The 25,489-nt window shown below is 34.5% G+C and overlaps 1 protein-coding gene across 1 annotated transcript in view; it reads left to right on the forward strand.

The window, feature by feature from the left end:
• The window catches only part of LOC110373313 (uncharacterized), a 64,459-nt gene that overhangs the window by 24,418 nt on the left and 14,552 nt on the right, over positions 1 to 25,489 (forward strand). Inside the window, exons 3-4 of the mRNA XM_049837175.2 lie at positions 871 to 946; positions 22,983 to 23,130. Of these exons, the coding sequence (XP_049693132.1) occupies positions 871 to 946; positions 22,983 to 23,130 (224 nt within the window). The remainder of the gene's footprint in view (positions 1 to 870; positions 947 to 22,982; positions 23,131 to 25,489) is intronic.

The following is a 25,489-nucleotide window of genomic DNA, read 5'->3' on the forward strand; positions in this document are numbered from 1 at the left end:
TAAATTCTCTTGCTCCTGTGAACTATTCGTCCGTTAGAAATGCATTAGCAGTCAAATGTTTTATGGTTTTGTTGAAATGTCAAAATATATAGGCGACGGCTGGGTGGAGTTGGTTTTATGAATATCTTATTCATGGGCACGTTGGTTACGTTACGGTGTGCATCTTAAATCTTTTATGGTATGATAATTCTTTAATTAAATTATATTTTTTTTAATTGAGCGCTGTGAAATTTAACACGTATAATGATCCCATATATAAAAGTACATTATAGGTAATCATAATCAACGATGTATTCGATTTTAAAGTCTACATTTCAGTGCCATAAAAGCGATTTGGGCTCAGAATCAGCCAACAAAACTCTACGGAAATTCTTGATAGATATAAAGAAGGTTTCTAGATTGTGACTCCAATCGTTTAACTCGTCCTTATATAGTAACAGTTGAGACAAGGAAAGTAATAGCGGAGACCAAAAGTTCAGAGAAAGGATTCCGGATGAAATCGTGAAACTCCCGATAGCTCGTACAATTATCGGTGCGATGTTAGTGAGATTAAATGGCGAAATAAATTGGATTTAAATATGGCTGTCGTGTGCTTACGTTGACTGGTTTACTCGACCGTTTATATCACGATTATGTTGGCTATTTCTTTCAGTTCACCGTTGCTCTTGTTATTTAGGATATTTTAGCTATATAAAGTGGCAGGTTCAGCTATTCAGATACATTTTATTGACTGCCATAACGCCTTGGAAAGCTTTTAATATTTATTTTTAGCGCCATGTTTTGTTGAAGAAATGTAGTTTTGATTTCGTTGTGTATATTTATTTTGCTATATTTTTATTTAAATTAATTTTGTGTTTTATATCTTTCCAGGTCCAAAATGGCATCAGATGTCGCGTCACATATAAGGAAATCAACAGTTTTATGGCTAATTTTGGCCTTAACGAATGTAAGTTTTTGAAAATTATTATAAGAACAATTTCTAGTTAAATAGAAAGGTTGTATTTATCGATGTTTTTTAGAAAAATATTTGGTTTTCACAAACTTTTGAATTCTTTAAGCGTAGAATCACTTTTTCTAAGTGATTCCTTTACGATCTGTTAAGCGAAATGACACATAGGAAATTTAAAGATCTTCTTTAACCCTCTGACTTCCTTTCGAATACGACACAAGTAGGTAAGGATGTACTTACTTGTCTGGCACCTACTGTAATCGAGTAAAACACGCTCTAAAGGATTGGACTCACTTGCAATGTATTTTACGACACCATTTAAGGGAGTTCCTTAAACTCAAGTGGTTGGTAAAGGACTCATTTATTGCTGTTTAGACCTTTTCTTTTTTTTTCGAATTGAATTCTGGGTAGCTACTGGCTGTTTTGTTTTAGCTACGATTTTGATGCAAATGTGACTGCGTACTATCAAAAATGGAATTTAATTTAAACCAGGAGACTTGTCATTTGATTCATGCGTGAGAAAAGTAAATAATAGTGTTTAATGAACATTTGTTTACAGAGAAGTACTTACATAAAAACCAGTAGGTACAAGTAAATAAAAAAGCTGATTTTACATTGAAGAATCCATAAATACCTAATAAACTGTCATGAAATCAATATATTTGGTACTTGATTAAATATAAAACCTCATTATTGCTTACCTGTCTAGACTTTTAGAAATCTGCTTTTTGTTAAGTCCGTACAAAAAACAGGAAATATGTACATTGAAATTATTGTACTGTTCATGAATTGACGTGTAAACTCTGACATCGATAAGATTTTTATTCGAAACATCGATAAAGTTAATCGTACTCGTATACGTATCGATATCACGCTTTCATTTTCTATTTGTGGCGTTAGAAATTATTGGATTTTAAATGCTGTATTAAAAGTAAGATTGGAACAAATCGCGGATTATATTAGAGTTGAGTTATTTTTTATAGGTTTTGATTCTGATTAATGATTGTTATTGATTGAAGTTCAATTGAACATATTACTCGTTACTGTACATATATAAATTGGTTTACGACTATTTAATTGATGCATTATGTATTTTTATACCGTCTGAATATGATATATTGGGAACAAATTAATCTTGTGGAATTTACTCGGGAGAGTCGGTACCAATTTGAAGTTTAATTTTCCGTTCAAAATATTTCTGTAATTTGCAACATTCTTGCCCTAGTGTGATGCATTCCGTTTTGTTATTCTCGATAATCGATTTCGTATCGATTGTAATTGTTTCTTTAGTGTAAAAAATCGAATAGGTACAAAATTCAAAACTGGAAGCTCAGAAGCTCCGTTTACAACAAAAACCCGACCTAGACCATTGAGTAAGCAGAATCGAAACGCCGTCCTTGGCGAGGTCGATGGTTTTACGCGGCCAAATGCCGTAGCCTTACCACTTAGTACGGTAACACGTGAGCTTGTAGCTTTCACATTTGGTCGGGTAGCTATGCGCAGTGTCCGCTCCATTTGACGCGACGGCGCATGCGTCCGGCGACATACATAGCTTACATATCGCACGCCAACTAGACCAAGTTAGTAAAAACATACGGATAGAGTAAGTACTGTTCGCAGAAGTAGAAGCGAGGATCAATTAATTTTCAATTGGAATGTTTGCTTGTTTTCAGTTGGCTGTTTTCTGTGGGTTATTCTTAGTTAAGTGCCGTAATATTCTCTTAATAAAGCTGTAGGTAATAGATGACTTTTAAACGGTTTTCAATATTTAGGTCACTCTTTTTATGTTCTATGAACAGTTTTTGCCTTATTATATAGTATAATATTGGTTTAAAATTAATTCAGCAATATGAAAATTTGACCTTAATTTGCTACATTTTTGCATATTCGTTAAAGCTACAAAATATACTGTTTTGTTATTGCTATCCTTAAGAACCATTTTAAAATCCTGTCTCTAAAGCGCATTTTACGATAAGTCCTTAATAATTAATATGAATTCTAAAAATCACCTCAAATTAATTAATTTATTCTTTATTTAATTTAAAAATATTTCAGTTATTTTTCTGCCAGTACAGTAGTCAGTAGGCAACCGTTCCGCATTGCAAGCAATAACACTAAATAGATAATTGCTTCTTACTCGAACTCAAGTTCTTTCTTGCCATTACACATATTATATTCTTACATACAATCATACATAATTCCAGACACAAGACAGGTAAAAGCTACTTACAAAATGTCAAATTGCATATAAGTACGATGTGCATCACATACACAAACTCTTAACAATACACTCAAAACACTAAACACACTTCACTTTTATTTTATTTTATTTTTTTTTTTCATCTCTTTCTTTTATACAGTAGTAAATAAAGACTTGTCTATTTTAAAATTTTTTAATATCTTCTATTTTTATTTTTTGTTTGTTAATGTTACACCGACACTGTTTTAATTGTTTTAGTACTCGCTATCGAATGTCATATTATTATAAATTTTGTTACCTTATAGCTGAACCCTATCTCTTAAGATACAGGTTAGACCTAGTTTAAGGGATAGAGTTGTGTATATTGTGCTGATAATATGATATTGTTTATATTAATGCTTTATCTTGTATACAGTGTGAAATAAATAAATTATTATTATTATGTCTCTTTTTGACCTCGGGACTACAGAGTCCCGGATTTTTGGGAGGCGAACGTGGGGCCGAAGCCAACACGCTGAAGCCCTTTTGAGACAACTTTATTATTATAAGTACAATAGTCAATTAATCAGAAGCTCGCGGTGTTCATATAATTGGCATTTTTGCATCTTTGACAAATACCTCTATTTTCTTACTCTTACTTTCAATATTTTCAGATTTACAATTAAATATCGCAGTTCTACATTAATATGATGACGTTTTGTGATACATACCAACATAAACACATAGGCTGGGATACACAGTTATACAACATTTTAATTTCAGCAGGATTTATTTATTTTTTCCTTTGCAGTCACCTAGTTCCCAGTATCAAGTTCTTATGCCATTTTCATGTCTCCGTCAAAAGCACCTTGAAGGCAGATTACAGAGATACACCCTTCAGCTGTAACATTTTCAGCCATTTAAGTCTAAAATTAAAGGAAACAATAGAATTTGAGGCCGGATAGCCGTCAGCGATAAGACATAATAGTGTGTAATGAGGCCGTATCAGTTGCAACAGAATTGCATCCATAACGCGAAGTGTACTTTAGACTGTACAGGCTCTTTGGTAGGGTTACTGCTTTTGCATATGGATTAAACTTATTTGAGGGTAACAGGGCTTGCAGAAATTGTGTAAGTACATGGTCTGTAAAGATAAAATAAAAAAAATGCTCAAAATCTAACGTAAGTATCTTATATTTCTGGCCATGATCCTGTAATAATGCTGAACTAAAGCTACTTACTTTGTTCTGTAGTAAAAATTTGAAAATCCTTCTCCGTGTGAGAGGAGGCCTGTGCCCAGCAGTGGGACGATAAAAAGGCTGTAACTGTAACTGTAAAAATTTGAAAAATGCAATATCAGCCCACTAAAAGCAATTTTCTGTTCTGTAGCTTATAAATTCAAGCAGAGGAATTTTGTCACCTTCACACCACCCGCCACATAATATGCATCATCTATGCTAATTGCATTCCCTATCAATTAGTAATTTCACGCTAATTATACATGTCTCGTTACCGTAAAGGATGACAGCCATGTTATAAAGCAACTAGCTGATAATATACGGCTTTTCGCCTTAGAATTTTAACACCTGCCTATAAAAAATGTATTACAATATATTTAAATAAGTACGTGTGAGTTATTGCGGCTATTTAAATGACTGAATGACTTACAATCATTATTGATCTTTCCTTAAGCAACATGTTTATTGTTGAACATTTTCCCAAGCGTTACTGTTAGAATAACATTCTTTTTGACAGTAAAAATGAATGGAAGGGTTTATTCAAAATTCGAAGCTTCATCAGCCATATTTAAATTATTGTGCCTATTCATAATATTGACAGGCTTTGTGGGTTCGAAATTTGAATTCAAATAAACGCTTGTGGCCTCCACTTTCCTTTACTTAAAAAGGAACACCTAAAGAGGTCTTATTTTTAAACCAAATAAAATATAACAGTTTTTATTTATTCATTGGTTTTTAATCAAGGCCATAAATTGAAGCGATGATTGAACAGATAGCTGTTGAATTGATATCAAAATACAGTTGTAATGACTTAGGTCAATACGGCTCAAGATTAGTGTATGATACGTCGACATGTTGACTGATGATAAAGGTAACGGATAAAGACTTTCCGAAATAAGCTGCTGATTGCTGTTGGGTAAATTAATGTAATCGGTAATGTGGAAGAGAGTGATGGCATATCAATGCTTACGTATCTGTATAGTTTAAAAATTGTATTGCTGCGCCATGACAGTGTGTCATGTATCTACCTCTTCATTTTATAACACCTAAGTATCACTCATGATCGCAATAATTATTTGAAGGACGTTTCGTTGGGCATCATCATTATTGTCTGAGCTATATAGGTCATTTAAATTACGAATTAAGGTAGGTTTTGCTCATTAGCTTGAACAAATTTTATTAAGACATAAAAAAATCCCAAATAAATCTCCCAAAAAAATATTCTCCAAAGAATTTCACGTGTAGGTACTATCAACAAATCTTGATGCAAGCGATATTCCTAACAAACTGCATTACCCAGCCCTGCGCCCGCGTCACGTTCGCCGTCAAATGTCCGTCACAACACGTCCTGGCATACGTAATGGTTTGTGAAAGCCGTGTGAACTTACATGTGACCTTAGAGGGTTTAACTAACTGGATACGCCCACTCCCTTCTGCCAAAAGTACTAGCAACTCACTATCATATATCGTATGTGTACATAATACAGGTGAAATTGTGCTCAAAAAGTTGTAACTCACAACAAAATTAACTACTGATAGTTAAGTTACCTATATCTTGGGCACCAATGATTGAGTCAAGGTGAAGAAAAACATCTCTAGCAAAAGCATAATAAAGGTCACCAACCCGCATTGAGCAAGCGAGGTGATTAAACCCAATCTTTTCCTGTGTGAGAAGAGACCTGTGTCCAGCATTGGAACAGTAAAAAAGTTGATGATGACCTATCACTATTTGTTGAATTACTCGTCCTGACTGCAAATTGGCAGAGTGTTTCGCCTGATTTGTGCCCATGGCAGCTCCAGTATGTTAAACGCTCTAAGCATGTGACCCATTGTACCCGTACGATCACCTCGATTATCCACAAGTCTACAACTAATTACTCAACGACATACTTACAATACCAGTAGCTCCCTGATAATTGGCGAAGCTTCGACATGATCGATTAATTTTCTTTTCTAACAAATGAGTTAATTATCCAACAATTTCCTTTAATACGGCGTTGTTGATAGGATTTTTGTTGAGGTGTTAATAAGCTATAATAAATGGTATACTAGACAGGGAGTAGAACGACTTTTGCAAACTCATGTTTGTGATTTGGGAAATAAACGAATTTGCTCTCAGTTTATTATAATGTGATAGAAATATTCCAATGCCACACAAAACATAGACATGAAATTGTAAAGCACAGCGATTGTAGTAAAATGAGCCAATAATTTTAAATCAATCACCACTTCATAGCTTCTAAACTTGGCTGCATGCCTTCAGCTTTCTTCACGTGCATCGTAGAATGGATTTCTCTACAAGTTAATTAGTTTACAGCTTGTAATGAAGCAGGACCTGCAATTGCACTGCAGTTACCATGAATAAAAGATTAGAGAGTCAGGTGAACAATAAGGAGCAGACACGTGTTTCGAATGACAGAATCGTAACGGTCACAAAATTTGCCTATCCGTGGATTCTGTTGAATATGCAGAAGTTGGTAGCATGACGCCTCGTCGAGGAATGCTAACGGTTGGTACACTTCGACAATGAATCTTGTCACATAGGTTTTACTATCGAAAGTAATATGGAGCCGGTTTTTGAAGATGAGCGCACGCGCGGTTCGTGGCGAGCGCATAAATGTGAACACGTGAGGAGGCATTGATGTGATCCCACATTCTTGGTGGAGCATGAAGGTTGCGCTTGAGACTTTAATCCACGTAACCAATAGATTTCATATTTCCTTTCATATGTTTCGCTTCATAGTTATCCGTGCCAGCTGTGGCTTACTAGAATGATGTGTATGAAGTTCTCATAACTCACGGGATATAAGTTGAACTTGGACCCTCATCGACAGCGGCCACCGCCTCTGGGCCTATTGTCGGCCATATCTTAACATCTCAGAAGATATTACAACTCATAAATACGTCAGCTGTCTACAATTTATTAATTAATTTATAATTTATTTCATATTGTATGAGATTATCTGGTAAAGGGAATGCTTAGAGGATAATTGCCTTGATAGAAAACTTACATACCTACTTATTGTAATTTCTATATATTTCAATGGAAATTATTTAAGCAAGTTTTGGTAAACTGTTCGAAATTTTTATAGATGTTCTCTTAATGACTATTATAATAGGTGCAATCATTAAAAGACACTTTAATTTCAAAGATAAAACTCGAGGGTGACTTGCAAATACTTATAGTTTTTAGGCATTTCACTGAACATAAACGATTACTTTTTATTGATATTACAATAAACTGGATTAAATTCCGGTTGCTAGGTTTAATGCCGTGTGAAACTCAGGATTACCTATTTTACATCATATTATTTCAATAGTGCCAAAATTGGTCCTTTTATCCGCATATAAATCAGACGAATAAAAAATTAGGCTAATACAACACAAATATAAACAACATTATTTTAATTTAGCAAGACGCATAGAATCATCAAAACTGGGTTATTCAAACACAAATCTAATTTTATATTTTAACAGGAAAAAAACTTAAAATTCAGAAGCCACCGCTGAGACATCAAAACATTTCAAAGCGAGTTCTAAAAAAGTCTATCGACATCGCACCGAGAGTGCCACCGTCAAGTGTGAATTGACACTAATTGTTCATGAGTCTAAGCTTTCCTTTCTGTCGCGATGTTATCTCAGATCTCGCACTAGCGTACACGCGGCTTCACTCGCTTCTTATAGCTATCCGTTTTGTTATCTCCACGGCTAATGGCGTAGGCTTAATTAGGAAGATAGACCGGATTTCTATTATAATTTCTTCTATGATATTTAAATGTTCCGCTACGATCTGTCGCTGGTTTAATTTATGGCTGTAGTGTCTACACGAATTTAAATAAGACGATTTATTTTATCAATTATTTATTTTGAATGAATTATTGTCTTGCATTAGACTGAACTTGTAAAATATGTATCTTATTGAGGACTTTTTCATTGCAATTTTGCCATATTGAGAACTTTAATTTGCATGAAATCTCATACCTAAAATATCTTCAAAATTTTACAAAAATACCGGTAATATGACCACCGCTAGTATCGCTACTGTATCATAACATCGTCAAAAGAGCCGCGGTAGACGGTCAAACAGGTTTGCATAATAGTTGAAAAATGTATGTAAGCTACCACTTCATAATACAACATTAATTCTACTATCCAATGACAGTTGCGCCATTGATATTTCATACAAGCACGTTGATGGATCGTCTACTCAGGTCTTAATAATTATATTCGTTTACTTTTCCTTACTATTTATGATGTATATGTAAATATTCAACATTTACCACCTGCAGAGTAATTTGTAATTATGACTTTTAACACGGAACGTATAACAGATGAAAAATTGTGTTGTGTGGGAAAATACAAACTAGCTATAAGTAGGAAGTTGCTGTTCAGATTTTGACGGTGTTGCATTATCTTGATACGTTTTAACGTAAAACTTATTTCATTTCTTTACAGTCTTTCTTTCTTTTTACAAGCATCATCCTCCGAGCCTTTTTCCCAAACTACGTTGGGGTCGGCTTCCAGTCTAACCGGATGTAGCTGAGTACCAGTGCTTTACAAGGAGCGACTGCCCTATCTGACCCCCTCAACCCAGTTACCCGGGCAACCCAATACCCCTTGGTTAGACTGGTGTCAGACTTACTGGCTTCTGACTACCCGTAACGACTGCCAAGGATGTTCAATGACAGCCGGGACCTACAGTTTAACGTGCCATCCGAAACACAGTCATTGGCGGCTAAGATATACTTAGAAAGTACATACAAACTTAGAAAAGTTGCATTGGTACTTGCCTGCACTGCTTGCTTTCTTTTCACAAGCGAAAATTTAAAAAGAATACTGCGATATCTTTACCCGATCTCTCCGGTCAAACACAATTTTATAATTAGATTCCAACTGCATATTTACACATTCCTGTTTCCTATTCAAATAACCCTTTAAGGCAATCATAAATACATATTAATCGCTCCTATCTCAAGCCTACAGTAATTAGCTGCCCTGCAATGAACTTATACAAGATTAATTCTAAGTACACCAGTTTCGTTTAAAACGTCAGCGAGTAACATTGTAACCATGTAATGGTAATCAATGATCAATTGAAACGTATTTATTGATTCATTCATACAAGATAAAGTCTAGTTTATGTGGTAGGTAGCGGCGACATAGGGTCCGTTCACACAGACCTGCTCGGAGAGAAGAGCAAATTCTTAACATGTTGAAAATCGAGTACTTAGTATATTTTTGGATGTGCACTGCTTTGGTCATCAAGAATGCTCGAAGGCGCTCGGTGTGAAGAATAATAAGAGGAGCCGACCGGCTCCGATCGCGTACTTTTTCTTGACGTTTGGCTCCGATTGATACTCTTTAATGCTCGCGCAGCCAATCGGCTCCGGTCTGTGTGAAAAGAAAAATGCGAGCCGACGCTCTCCGAGCCGGTCTGTTTGAACGAACCCTTAGGTACTGGAAACTTGGACCATTTCGTATCAAATTCCAGCAATTTCTAGAAGGCGCCCAATAAAGAACGACATTGTAATTGGTGTTGTAAATTACGGAATTGTGGTTGGAATTAGCTTTGAGAATAAAACTGATGTTTATTTGTTTTTTTTTTGTAGTGCTGCTATTGATTCTTATAATAGCACTGATCAGTCCAATTGGAGAATCTAGAATGCAGTATTTTTTTTTTTTTAATATTGTGCACACCGTCAAAACATCTTTAAGTTAGCATTATTGGATAGCCGCATCCCGGGGGGACCCACAATAAAAATTAACCTTCTTCGATTAATGGGCTCTCTGATGCTTAAATAATTTTTCAAAACGAGCGAGTAGATCTTGAAATAAGTACGTAACAAACTTTTTATCTTTATAATATTAAGTACAAGGTTTCTAGTCACGTCGAAGCAATGAAGCGAGACTATCATAATGACCTGGGTTGGGTGTTAGAAGTTTCTACATTGTGCAGTCGAGTGCATTAGTGTACAGGATCTGACGGGAACAGACCACGGTAATGGATACCAAGTGCCTGTACGAGTATTTACTTGGTGACCTAGTCGCTCAACCATTATAGTACTAACGATAGATCAACCAATTGTAAAAGTATTGGAGGGGAGACATATGTGGGTATGGTAGTAATGAGGAATGTTTTAATTTAAATGGCATATGTACAATTACATATACTGATAATATGGAGCTAATTAGTTTGTATGTGTCTTTGATTGAACTCGATAATCTGTTTTGATTTGAAAAAAACTTTCATTGTAAAGTAGCCTACAGGTACTTTTCATCCGGATGCGTGCAGTAGCCACAGGTAATAGATAGAACAGTTCCTCAACAATGTTTACCATATGACCAAACTATTCAAATCTCCGTATCTATTTACTTAACCTTACCAGGATACGTGTTTTACTAATGAAGTGCCTACTTGCGACTCTTTAAAATAATTGTGAACACTTGACCGAGACGCACCTCCCACGTAGCCTACACTTGTAACTCGATTAACTTTGTTTGTACTACAATCAAATGTAGCTCTCTCTTAATTTGTTCTCTTTGAATTGGACTAAACTTACGTAGGTGTATTGAATTATTAACTGTTGGAAAATTGTTGGTATTTTGGGTGACGTTGAATATGATAATTCACCTTCTCGCTCTCATGTCTCTATACCCAGGTAAATGGTTCAAGTTTGCAACTGGTTTTATCAAAATATTATTTTCTACACCATTTTTAGGGTGTTTCTCTGCATTAGGATGCTTGCTTATAGATTTTTATTTGTTCTATTGCATGCTATAGTATATAGTTATGGGCGCAATGTTTAGCTTTGGTATGCATAAATAAGTAGATGCAACAACAACAGTACTATTACAGAATTTACTCCTTACAACATTGATGTCGCAATGTAGGCCAAACCCAAGACCAAAACATCCAACAAACACCAATCTAATCCCATAGAAGACAATAACAAGCAATTTTCTCAGCCTCACGTACTTAGCGGCAAATCTTCGAAAGCCCAGCCATCAATGGGCCAATGAAACCCATAATAAATACCAACGCGAGAAAATTTGATACAAGAGACATTCCTGAACCTTCAATTAGTACATCATTACTGGCAATGGAGAGATAAGACAGATGTTCGGCTGCAAACGTGTAATTTACAACTCATAACATAGGCCGAAGTATGGCGGCTTGGTGTAAGTAGAAGAAATAGAATGGTAATCATCAAATTATACCTTTGAATTATAGCGAACGAGAAGCAAGTAAATGGCGGTTGACATTTTTGAAATTTTCTTGGTAGTTTTTTTAGTTTTAGCAACTCTGTGGCATGAGCTTTCAGAGCATTTCAAATATCATCGTCATGTGCTTAACATTTTCACAACTAGGTATATTGATTGGGGTGGGTTTCCAACCTTACTAAATGCAGCTGAACACTAGGGTTTTACATGGAGTGACTGCCTATCTATCTAACTTACTCAATCCAGAGCAACTTCATACTCCTTAACAAGACTCCATTTTCAAAACATGTTATACTATTCTAGATATCCATACTGCTTCGCCAGTATCTTCTTATCGGAGGAAATGTCAGCAGACTCAATCTTTTCCCATAGGACTGTTTTACAAATGACTGTCGTCAATTGTTGAGGTCAATAGTTGAAAAGTAAAGTTCTTTTGTACAATAAATCCGCATTATTGCTTCGAAATACTTTCACTGCTTAAAGAATTAAAATATAAATGCTGTTTCATCTATGCATTTAGACTAAGTGCTTAGTAAGCTTAGTGTTCATTGAAATCTTAGTTTTGTTTAAAGAAAAGAACTCGATTATCACTTCAAAAGATGATGCGATTCTTCCATTGAATTAATAAACAAATAAAAAATCTAAAAATAGAAAAGGTAGGTCTATCGACAAAACTTTCGTTTGCTACCTCATTATCATAACGTCCAATCTTTTCCATAACTCTATGGAAATTAACACAAACAACCAATTTGAGTTCGAAATGATAGAAAATGTCGGCTCCAAATGGTTATGAAAATGTTTTCTTGTAAATAACTATAATCTTCATTGACTCATCAACGTTGATAACTACAGTTTCAACACCGAACTTAGCTCATTATTTTGGTTGGAGTCGGTTAAGTGATAAGATCACGAATAGTACTGTAGTAGTGATCAATTGAATAACTATGATCCCATACATTTGAAAGCATACATACATATATACTTTACTTTTAAAGCTTACCTAATTAGAGTTTGGACCATACGATTTTGGAATAATTCTTGGTAAGATACAAGGATAATTATATTATGTAGTTCGTTTTAGTAACTAGGGTTGACTAGCCAATCATTGAATGTCCTTTTTCCCAATTTTACCATAGCTAGCATGTACTTGTATATATGTAGGTATGTATTCCTAGGTATCCCTACATTCGTGAGAAATATCATGTCAGCATATATTTATCTTCTTCTCATAAACCCAGCTCATTTAACTTTCTCGCGGCACCTCCGTCATCACATTCTCACATTATAACAAACGATTTCTACACAATATAGCGAACATCAACGCAATGTCACTTTCAGTGTGTTAATGACCAACCTTCATTAGTCATGTATATCAGTTCTCGTCAGATAACTTTACCACTCCGATATTAGCACTTAGTGACGTCACGATAGTCAAAATGCATGAACGGAACTGTGTATAGCTGACTTCAGAAAGGCTAAGATATTTGATGAGTAGATACCGTAGGTATAACATAATTTTAGATGCTTGAGTTCATTCGAACCCAGCGATTCATTAGTCCCATCAATTATTCTGATTCACAATTAACAGACGTCAAACAATAAGCGGTCCCATTCACTGTCCATCTCCAAAACATTTCGGACACGCGATTTTTTGTCGTTTAACAGTAAAATAATTATCTCTTGTATTCAATTAGCGCGGTGAGAAAATGACATGTCTATCGGTGTATGGGCCAACCTATCATTATCATTATGATACGGCGACGGATGTAGAGTGTGACTAGATGTGCTATCAAGATGAATCGAGTGAATGTGCGCGTATAAAGAAAATGTGGGTTTCATTGTAGTAAAACTTGGTGTAGCAGTGTTTCTTAACTGAAAAGTTTAATGAAAGTTTTATAATCTTTTTGTTTATCAAAGATAACTGTTGTTTAACTTAGTGGTATTTTAATTCAGTACACAGCTTTGGCAAATACTCATAGTGACCTAAGCATATAGACAGGCTTATTAGCCAATTTAACAGCCATTGCCCGCCTGGTAAACTGTATAAAATACGGCATTTAGAATTTATGTGATTCTGTGGCGTAAAACCAATTTTAAATTCATGACATTTATACTAAGCACGTTTGCTAGTTTATACTTATTGCATGCCTCTCAATACTAGATTCAGTATTTGACATCCACAGATTTAGAACTAAATAAGCAAGAACTCCGTTTACAAATGTGAGATAGCCTTAGGTGCCTTATCGGTAAACAAAACATTGCTACGTAAAAAAAAAAACAACTGCGCTTTGCCAATGTAAGTACACTTTCCACATCTCTAATTCCTCGTCAATACCCACCTGGTGGGATGCCATTGAACCTGACCCGTAGTACCGGCGACACCCGTGCCAAAAAACTTGATACACACGCGAGTCGCGATTACATACAACCGGCTATTAGTTGTAGCCAACATTTTTCGTACAGACTTTTATGAGTGTTGATTGTGTGGGTTTATATTGGATGTATTAAAGGGAAGTACGTGTGCTGTTGATGTGTGAAGTTCGTATTGATGAAGAGTTTATGAGCTATTACTTTTAGCTGCGTCTTGAAGAATCTTCTTCACATGTCGTCACAGCATGAAATGTCCACTGTTGGACAAAGGCCTCCACCAAGCTGGGGTGATTTACCCATACTCACCACGCTGGGTATTTAGCGTTAGTGAACTCCTTCACACACTGTATAAAAAGCTTATAACCAACTCCCAGTCCTCGTTCATTAACATGTCTGTCTACAGAATGATAGACAGAAATACCAACTACTATTAACACAATAGGCTACCCAATTAACAACCTACGCATGATAATTACGCGTACACGGAACGCTTCATTCATTTTTGTTCAACACATTTAGGTGTGTCAAAATGTATGGAAAGTGACGTCACAAGACACTAAGAACAGCTGCTCACAGGTGGCCAAGATAACTTGATTTCGCGAGACATACGCAGTTTAAACACAATATACATAGAACAGAAGGATCATTTATACCTAATGAGTAATAGTTGAACAAAGTTAGAGGAAAAATAATTTGACAGTAAATAAGCTTGATATGGTCATAAAATATAAAGTGACTCATGTAAAACTTTCTCAGATTACGTATAACTTTCATTAGCAGGCCTTACCAGGAATTTTGTTTTCTATTTTATTTTTATGTAAATATTTGTCACTGGCCAATTAAAGGATCGAAATGAAGAATCGTGTATTCATCGTATGGTCTTCAAGTAAACAAGGTCTTCCTCGTTTTCATTTTATTTCACACGTTTATCATTTGGCATGAGTAAATTTTTGATTAAATCATCCAAAGTGACGTCTTTGGTTTTTTATATAATAAGGAAAATTCTTACAGTAACTAGTGCACCTTCTGCATACTATTTCCTAGTGTCACAGACTTCTCTACGTTGTTGCTAAGCCGAATAGGCGTTTATTTCCGTTTATTATAAATCATTAGATGTGCCGCATTAAAGACTCACTCAAACTGGTTTCAAAAGCTAGTAACTACTAGTAAGCACTATGACCTGTTGAATTTTGATGACTGAAATAAAATCGCAATCCAAAAATCTATATTAAGCTGTCTGAGGTGGTGTTGTCAAGCAAGGTTTAATCATTAATCAACAAAAACTCGGTTTTATTAAGAAGCGTTATATTTTTTGCTATATAATTTTACCAATAATATAATTTAAAAACGGAGTAAAGCAGAAGAAAGATCAAAGTGTAAATTAGTAGGCATAATATAAAGAGAAGCAAAAATAAATAATGGAATGCCTACGGATGACGAAGACTAAGGTCAGGTCACAGAAATAAATTTAATACCCCACCAGCTTCCTACAAACAATTTAGTCGTTGAAACCAATGTTTTATGAGAGAAATTAAGCTACCAACCTTTGTACGATTTCCTTAAGAATCCGTTGTTCCGGAAGAAATTCGCATACTTGACATTCCTCAGTAGGCAGGCCGTATTTAAAACCTTATTTAACCGTGACTCATGCGCATAAATCGCTTTCTTCTTCGACTTCGTGTTTTTCACAACTTCATTAATTTGGATTTAGCGTGACTCGTTACTTGATTGTGTTATTATTATTTTTTGTTATAGTCGACTTTTAAGATGACTCTGTAATATTATTTTAAAAGTTTTATTGTTATTTTTTTGCGATCTTTGATAGTTTAATAAGGTGAGCTGATGAAGTTAATTCAACGAGTAACGTTTGTGGATGTCTATTATTTTATATTGAGGTCTCTATTACCTTTAACAATGCCATCAAAAGAAAATCAAGTCTTAGTAACGTTTACTCAGCAAACCAATATGAAAATATACTTAACTTACTGACCTTTCACAAATCTAAAGTTAAAGACCCATTTAACACAGAGCTCGTAAAATACTTATACAAACAGTAATGACAAACCCAAGAATGTGTTGTAAAGACCAAAATACTTTAAATACCCGACCCAACCTTACTTTAAACTGAATGACACGAGTATTTCTCATATGCTAATAGACATGAGTTACGTAGACGGTGAAAGTGGGCCCGGCGTTGATTAGGAACTTTTTTTAGAAACCGTTTTATAGAGAGGACAGTAGAGGACGGCTTGTTCCCATTTACTCCAAACCCCATTGTTTTCCGTTAGCAAAGTTTTCTTCTTCTTCGAATTGAGTTCAAAGATGAAACAAATAAAATAAAATATACCTTTTTTCCGATGTGAAATCATCAAATGATCCTCCCGCTGTGGGTTAGTAGCGGTGAGGGAGTGTCAAACTTACTGACTAAAACACATCATGTTCCTTCGTAGGCTTTTTATGTACCAGGGCCGCGGTAACTCTTCCTTCGTGAAATATATCTTACCAAATTACTTCCTCATGACTCTACAAAATGTTGTGTATTATCTGTAACATATCAAAATTAACGTAGGTTACTTCAATTCTTTTGGAGCTCGGGGGCAGGATTTTATTATTTTTAAATAATTGATTTTGTTTTTGCTTTGGACTCGTTGGGAACGAATTTGTGGAACAGGTGGGAACAAGCCGAGAGGGAGAGGACAATTATCGCGTTTACTGGGAATAGAATGTCGGACCTTTGAAGATGGAGTTGATTGTGTTTTGTTTGCAGTCGTTTATGTGGTTTCGAGTTAGTGTCAGTAGTGTTGAGCTTGGAAGCACAATAGCTACTTGATGGGTTGACAGTAGACACCATTTTATTTGTGAGAATGTTTTCGGTAAATATTTTTGAGATTCTTTTGGTGTTCTACGTCAATTATTATCTTTTCATTACATATTATTTGAAAAATGTTGTACTCATAGATTCAATATTGGCTATCTTATGTATGTAACTTTTATAAAGTGTTATTTTGCGCTTTAATAACGTAACGTTAAGTAAACAAACCGAAGTAATCATTTATAACACTAAACAAACTACTACACATCCATCTTAACACACCATTCCCCATTAAACTCCTCCCTGACTAATGCAAAATGATAACAATTATAAGCCAGTAATCATTACTTGTCTTTGCATAACCTTTTGAACTGCCCATTACACGGACGCAGCAATGAACACCGTTTTCGCGTATACCATCTTCAAGCTGTCAGCTCTTATCTCGCAAACTTACAATTTGCGTTGAAATTACATTAAAATAAACGGAATTAAACTGTACATTTATTTTTGTAATAACTTTCGAAGTACAGGAAATTGTTAAAGGGATCTCAGATTTGACTAGCGGTATATAGGAGGATGAAATGCATGCCAATTAATAGTGTTAGTCATGTTTTTGCATAAAGACGTATGATATGAGTTTCCTGCACTTAACCTATGGTTTACGTGTTAATGTTTATTTAGAAAATTAATATCTTTGAAGAAAATAAGCTTCACATAATAATGTGTAGCTGTAGATATTTTAAACCTGTAACGTAAGTTAGTCGGAAAATCGACTAAGACTTTTCTCGATCACAAAAATCGACTAACGGCCAGTGAAACTAAAAGAAACGCGTATCTAATGGTACACATCTCCTGGCGTAATGACAGTCGATACAAACAGCTGTGCACTGATTGCTGTATATTTTCTATACGATACGATGCATCATTACTCTAATAGTGTGCACGCGTTCGCTTAGAACTAGTGATGTGAACAACTTACTATTTTAATTAGTCGATTGTTTTATTTTGAGTGCGTCATATTTTTAACCAACTTATTTTGCTTTATATAAATTCAGAATAGAAACTGCAAATAATTAAATTAAATGACTGGGTACGTTCTTTGTTATAGTTTTATTTTGTTTTCAGGATTTTTTGTGATACATACGCAGCTCACTGTATCGCAGATGACAGTTAACGAGTATCATATTTTTGTTAACAACCCTAATTAGTCAAGAATTAAACCAACTTAATTTTTCCTCTTTATTACATTTTCTCACTATATAAAATAAAAAAAAAATATTTTGTGAAATCACTACAATACCCATCTCCAAAGCAGTGCTTCACACAATTCTGCCACAAGCAACTGAGTGAGACAATCAGGTTAGTCAAACGGGTATCTTCAATACAAGCACGTCATTACTGTAATGGTGCGCACGCGACGATGCTGCATCTAATGGCGCTCTAACATTAATAGTGACAATTTAATTTGTCAACAACGAATAGGCTTCGATATGGATTTACTTGGCAGATTAATGGTGTGATTTTTTAAAATGAAATCTATGTATACCTCCCTGCAGAGTGCAGAACAATATACATAGGTTGGGATTTTTGGTAGGGGTTGGTATAAAATATAAACCAAATTGTTTGCCTAATATACATACACATATATTAATGTTAAAAACTCTAGATAAAAAACGTATTATTGAATACTTCAGTGTCTATCGATACTTTATTTACACATCATGAGAAACAAACCATCATTTTTTATGACAGCCGTCGTAACTGTCACAATGATCCCAACACTAGTGATTTGAGCGTGCCACAGTCGCGTGCGCAGACTACCAACTGCTCAACATTAGAGAATAATAGAAAAACAAATTGAATTAACGAGATTTTCTCGTACCGCATAGAAATTATGTCGACCGCAACGCGTATTGTTATTATGATAATTTTGTACGTCACGTCAAGGTGTGCGCGGGTGTTTGCCGTTGAAAAAGGGTGATTCTTTCACTTTTCTGGTTTTTAACTAGTATAATAGGTATCTGAAGAATTATGAAAATGGATTGTAATTTTGATACTTTAAAAATGTTTTCAGATTCAAGTATTTATATGTATGTAGATACGCTATGACATAATACGTCGTGTAAGATCAATAATGGTATGCAATAAATTGTGATTCATTTGATAATATTAGGTATTGGTTTTGCAAGGAACATAGCATTTAATGTTACCTTTATCTAAGTAAGAAAAGTAATCACATAGGTACATCATCTATTTTCCATTACGCTATTCAAAAGAAACCGCTTCAAATCTATTAAAATACTATCGCTCTCGAAAGTATTCAAATAACTGTAAACAAGATGGAATGAACCCTTTTAGATTACTCATAATTATCCTTACTAAAAATAAAAGGGATTCCTCTACGATATCTCATCCTATTATCTTAAAGGTGCGTACACATGATACGAAGGGTCATACCGTATCATATTCCGTTTCGATTAAGTACATAATAATTTTACTAGATATAAAATGTTTATGCCTATCGAATAAAATTTTATGTTTCTATTGATCAGCTATTGAATGACATTAGTGAAACCGAATCCGATACTAGATTTCACTGAGATTTCCATAACATTACTTACTCATAAATAGATCTAAAATATGAATATTCATTATTTAGCCTCTTTTCACACTTATGCTTACTTACTTGTTAACTTTCAAATAAGTTATGAAAAACACCATACTTATAGCCTAACTGAATTCTTAATTTATACATTACTTTTAGAACAATATAATTTCCATTAATTCAACATCAAGAAAAAATCATAAGAATTGTAATATTAAGTGTGGGCACACCTTAACAATACGCATTAGTACGCACCTCAAAGGATGCAACGATTATAATACCAACGTATTATTACCGACGCGTATCGTCGGCGATCGTATTATTTTCTCTAATACGTTTAATGTGTTCCGAGCCTAACGATGGACGATTTCGTCTAACGAGTGAGTTACTTATTAGAATGAATATTGTAGTTATTATTTATATCTTGTTAGGCGTTTAAGTACTGGGAACTTATGTTGTATGGTTTGGTATCTAGATCTTGGATTCTTCTATTTTAATTGAGTTATTATATCTGATATTTACACCTGCTTAGCCGCAGGTATATCTAGGATTGTATAACTGTGCCTTTTTACTCTCGTAATAAAACTTACTCTTTGTCACATTTAATTTTCTGCTAGGTGGTTGGTTGGTTAACCCGTTGTATGCCGGAGCCCAGATATATACAAAACCCAAATTGATTTTCTATTGTTTTATAGTTAGCGACATACAAACAATTAATGGTGATAAGGTGACCTTTTACACAGAAACTCATAAAACCGACCTACTTACCGTATTTTCACAGATATTAAGTTTGAAGATCATGCACCATATAGCTACAAATATAAAGCTTTATTTAATAAACCTATCATTCAAATTATCTGTAAAATGCAACAGGACAACACATAAACAATATATATTAACAAGCTACGGACTATTCATCATAGAAACAGTCGTATTACCGATAATTTCAGCTTAAGACCACACATGATAAATACTGCTCTTAATGACAGCAAAACTAAATCCATGCTTAAGATTTACGACAGCGTATATGATCCTGCGGCTGTAACGCGTACAGTATGTTCCGTTTTTTTAATGTTAGTTTATTTATGAAATACGAGTACTTATATGATTATTGTAATGTATATTTACCGAATTGATGTGTCAAAATGGAGCGCAATGAAAAGTGATTTTTGAAATCAGTTCGTGGCCTTTTGAGGTAAAATACATTATGAAGCATGCCATTTCGTGTTTGAGATTTTCCTTGTCCATAGCTCACTCCGAAATAAATAAAAATTCATAATGCACGCGTTAGCTTTATCCTAATTTCGGAAACTACTAGACCAATTTCCGAAAGCTTTCAGAGGTAGATATTCCAATTATGGAGAAAGGCTAACCATAGGATTTTCATCCGGGTGCATGAAGTATTATATTATATTATATTTTCATTCCTGCGCAACGTGGGAGATAGATGGAGTTAGTTAATAAAGTACGTATAGTTTTCAACCAAAACTCGTGTGCGTTCAGAAATATGTCTGTAATATTAAACCAATCAAAGGCTAGTAATTGCATTATTATCTAGTTACTCGGTTCTCTAGCATGTTTCGTCTTGATTTGAACGGCTTCTAGATAAGGGTTAATTTTCTTCATACGTGCCTCGAATTATAATGGTTACCATTCCGATTACGAGGAAAGATGGAAGTAAAGGTCTGCCCACTTAAATGTATACAATGGCTACATAGGTGTATTTTTTTAATATGAAATGCGAATCCTAACAAATGATTGACATTATCCAATTGAATATCAATTGATAATTAATTGAAACACTAACAAAGAAAAATCGAATCTAAAAATACTTAATCAACACAAGAATTCAATCGCGGCTTTCACTAATATGGAAATATTATGAATGTACGCAAATGCATAAATTATAAAGCATCTAGACAGCGTTCGATTAATAACATCAATGACGTTTACTGCTAGAGAAATTCATAGATTTATAAATCACGGATTGATTAAAATGATGCTCTTCGTTCTTTGACGTTATTCTATCGTTACGAGAGAGTATGATATGTTATAAATAGAAGTATATCTTGGTTGATTGATTTCGAAATTGTAGTCAAAATAATAGAAGAGCGCCGACTATCCTGGTTTGTGAGGTCCAAAGTCACTTATTTTTCTATTTATTAGTTCACGTTGTTTCTTTTTCAAATCGGTGTTTTATCGTGCGAAGGAGAAGTGGAAGTGGGTAGAATTGTGCTTTTTCCTCATTTAACCAGCCGGTTAAATACCATTTAAATAGGATCAAGAAAGTCGAAAGCGACCATCGTTTACAAAAATAATCAGAATCGCATTTCATTTTGATTATTTAAAGGCTGTTAACAAAAATGAAAATTGCATCGCACTTGAAAAACTTTATACTACTATCCTTTTTACTCCTATACATTTTCGTATATGTCTGTCTCGTTTCGCAAATTCCTGGTAGACGCGTGGGAACGTAATGCGCCCGCGTCGTTCCTGGAACGTGCGCTCGCGATTCATCAAATCGTTTTTGTTCAAAGATTAGTCAATGCAATTGTGCAGATGTGATTTATTCTGTGAGTTTTCTTGAACTTTAAAAGTGGCTCTTTTTATTGGCTGCAAGAATGGGTAATTAATTTATGTCGTTGTTATATCAAAGAAGAGGAGTTATTAAACAAATGGTCTGCAATTAATAAATGTGATTAAAAAGTCGGAAAAGAAAATTACGTTATGATTGCTACAAGAAAAATATATTGTGACTTTCAGTTTCTTATATGTATATATTTTTAATTATAGCAAGCTTCCCTAAAAACTTACAATCCTTATTTCCTCATATGTAAATTGTACATGTCTTATCTGTATTTACTCTTTGGTATCCATCAACATGCGCCAAGCCGCCAATCATCCAATTTTGGCGTAAACTCACCGAACAAAAATTATTCTTTGGCCATTTATTATGTTTACACTGCTCTCTTTCGTGGAAACCTCTCGTTACATGTCCTCGGCTCGTTGGGAACTGAACAGGAAATGCAAACTTACATTTGCTATGCGAACATTAAATGATGGCGTAAAATGAATCTTATGATTACGTATTAAGGTACATGAGATGGTTTGCTGGTGACAATGTATATTGGTTTCTATGAAAGGAATAATTATTCACTTTTTGCATAAAGCTTTTAATTGATGTTGACGGAAAATTCAATGTTATTGTTTTGTTTTGTCATGAGATGATTGCGATTGTGAGTTACTGTTGTTTACTAGGAATTGGTATCTCATAGAAATATTGATTGCAATCAACTAATAGAGTTATTAGTTGTACAATTTTGCTGTTAATTTGCTACGTGTGAAGTTTTCAAATAGGCTTTTAGTTTTAATGACCAATTAGATCTGCAAATACAACGAAGTAATATTTTATGTTCATTCATTTCAAGAAATAATGTATTTAATATGATACTAATGATGACAACTAACAGATAAATTAATTATATGTTTAATAAGTATTTCTTTAGCAAAGAGGCATGTTTCATCCAACTGGCACAATTCACTCAATCTTCCTCTTTATTTTTGGCAATGTGGCACGTTTCATTCAACTGGCATTTTTCACTCCACAGACGCGAGCGCGGGCGGGCGAACTATGGCCAATGGAGCGACCAGACGGGATGCCAGTCATACAGTCACTAGAAGTCATGTGCGGGAAGGATCACATGGATGTCCACCTCACGTTCTCTCACCCCTTCGAGGGCATTGTCTCGTCAAAAGGTACTTATTGTCCGTCTGTTTTAGTTACGACGATTTGTTTCTGTTGTGAGTTGTGAATAGCTATTAAAGACAATAGGGAGATAAATCAATCGATGGAATTGATTTATTGGTTATCGTTATAAAGTAAATATGTAGGTACCTATTCACTGTTAATTTGAGGGTGGATTGTACCAAGTAACTTAACTAATAATAACCAGACCATAATCAGCTGTCAAATCGCCAATTTATATTTACTGGTACATTTATAGCTTCATATGGAAACCCACCCTTAACCTTTCACTAACTTTATTTAGCTCAGCTCACATTAAAAGATAATCGAATAAAACTCATCACAAGCCGTCAATACGATCTCCCCCCAACACACAACACTAGAAGAAAATGTTAGAAACCAGTGTATTCAGACCGCCACTAATTGTAGCTTTAATTGCTAAGGTTTCACTCACAATTATGACGGCCACATACTTAGTGAATTATTAATAACATACGCTCCAGTTGGTGAGCTTTTAGTTCGCGGTACTGTTATATACTGTACTTGGATTTTGTTTAATTCAATTTGTTGTTACTATGGTATATGGGCTTCATTTTGCCTTTGTAGGTCCATAGTTTACCACCATTCATAGTCATAATGAATATACTGCAACGTGTTATATTTTTCATATTAAAATTACGAATCTTACCAAAACGGTAAGATACCAAGACTTTATGCCAAATATCAATGCATTTTTGATGTTAGCTATTTGGGCCCTTGCATATTTGTTTGTAAAGATATTGTCGAGAAGTTGGCTTCTATTTCAGAAATGCAAAGATAGCGAACTGTACCTATGTAGTGGTAATCTAAAGGTATATAAGAATGTGGTCAAATCAGAAATAGTATTCAAAATTATTCACAAATCCATAGACTACCTAGAATTAGAAACACGAAACGATTTACTTTTTCTAGATTAAAATGTTAAAGAATGTGGTAAAACACGGTATGGTAAACCTGCCGTTACGTAAAAGTAGTTTAAGTTAACGATAAAAATAACTGTTTGATCATAACGTGTCTAGATCTCTACATAGATGTCTTCATGTGTGGTTATTTTATTTTAAATATTTTTTCGCTTACTGTACCTATTTTGGGTCACTGTCTAGTTCGTAGGTAGGTATATAGGTAGGTAGGTAATAGGTGGGTATGGTTAACTATAAAACCGTAAAAAATATAATATTGAACGTCATCTATATAATACTAATATAAAAGGATAACTTTTTTATTTGTTTGTAGCCTAAAGGGTCCGAAACTATTGAACCGAAAGCTACGCTCTTCCCGATTAACATAGGCTGTATTTATCCCGGTACTTGTAGTAGTTCCCAAAGGACGTCGGTGATAGCGCGGGAAAATGGCTAGTGTCTTTATAAAAAGAATAATGTTTGTACGAAAAATTAACAGTAAAACATGAGTTGGCATCTCCAACAATATTCTTAAACAATAAATTCAACAATGTATGAAGAAGAGTCAAAAAATTAACATATCACTTTCGTTCCTTTGTCGAGTAAAAGACTTCATTTCACACTTTCATGTCAATCTTAACAACAATAGAATTAGCATTCCTCATATTCATGTAAGTTTGTGGGCGTTCACTTACCTCCGCTTTGAGTTATTGAAATTATGGGTTTTGACTATTACAACATAATGACTTTTAATAAAAATTCTTTACATTGTATTGTCTATACTAATATGGTAAAGAGGAAATATTTTTTTGTTTGTTTGTTTGTACCCTTAAGGCTCCGAAACTACTGAACCGATTTGTAAAATTCTTGCACTTCTGGCAATCTTCACTCTTCTCGAGTAGCATAGGCTATATTTTATTCCGATACGTGCAGGTAGTTCCCACGGGACAGGTGAACCGCGGAAAAACGGCTAGTTATTAATATTATTTTCTTCCTACTTTGAATTTATTTTGTCTTGAAATTACTCCTCAAACAATACAATTCAATGTTGATAGTTTCTCGATATCGTGAAACGTAAATACCTCTACAACACTCAAACCTGATTCAATAAAATCGATTAAACTCGATATGCAGCTCGAATCGATTCATTAATCAATCGATTGTTCTACAAGTTTATTTCACTTACACAGGTTCTTCTACTTTTATCGTAGAGTTTTACTCAGAGCCCATTAGAGCAGTTTATCTTGACAGCGATATTGCAATTAATCTAGTTAAAGTGTGTGCAGGCACGTAATTAACAATTAACATAAAGCGAGCCTTTAATTAAGTGTGCTTTCTATTTGTTTGTTAAGCATTTAAGTAAATACTAAGTACACTTATGTAGTTTTCTTCATTTTGATATGTCGGACATTTTACGCACGGAAATTTTTGG

The sequence above is a fragment of the Helicoverpa armigera genome, chromosome 14, assembly GCF_030705265.1.
Source record: "Helicoverpa armigera isolate CAAS_96S chromosome 14, ASM3070526v1, whole genome shotgun sequence".
Lineage (NCBI taxonomy): Eukaryota > Metazoa > Arthropoda > Insecta > Lepidoptera > Noctuidae > Helicoverpa > Helicoverpa armigera.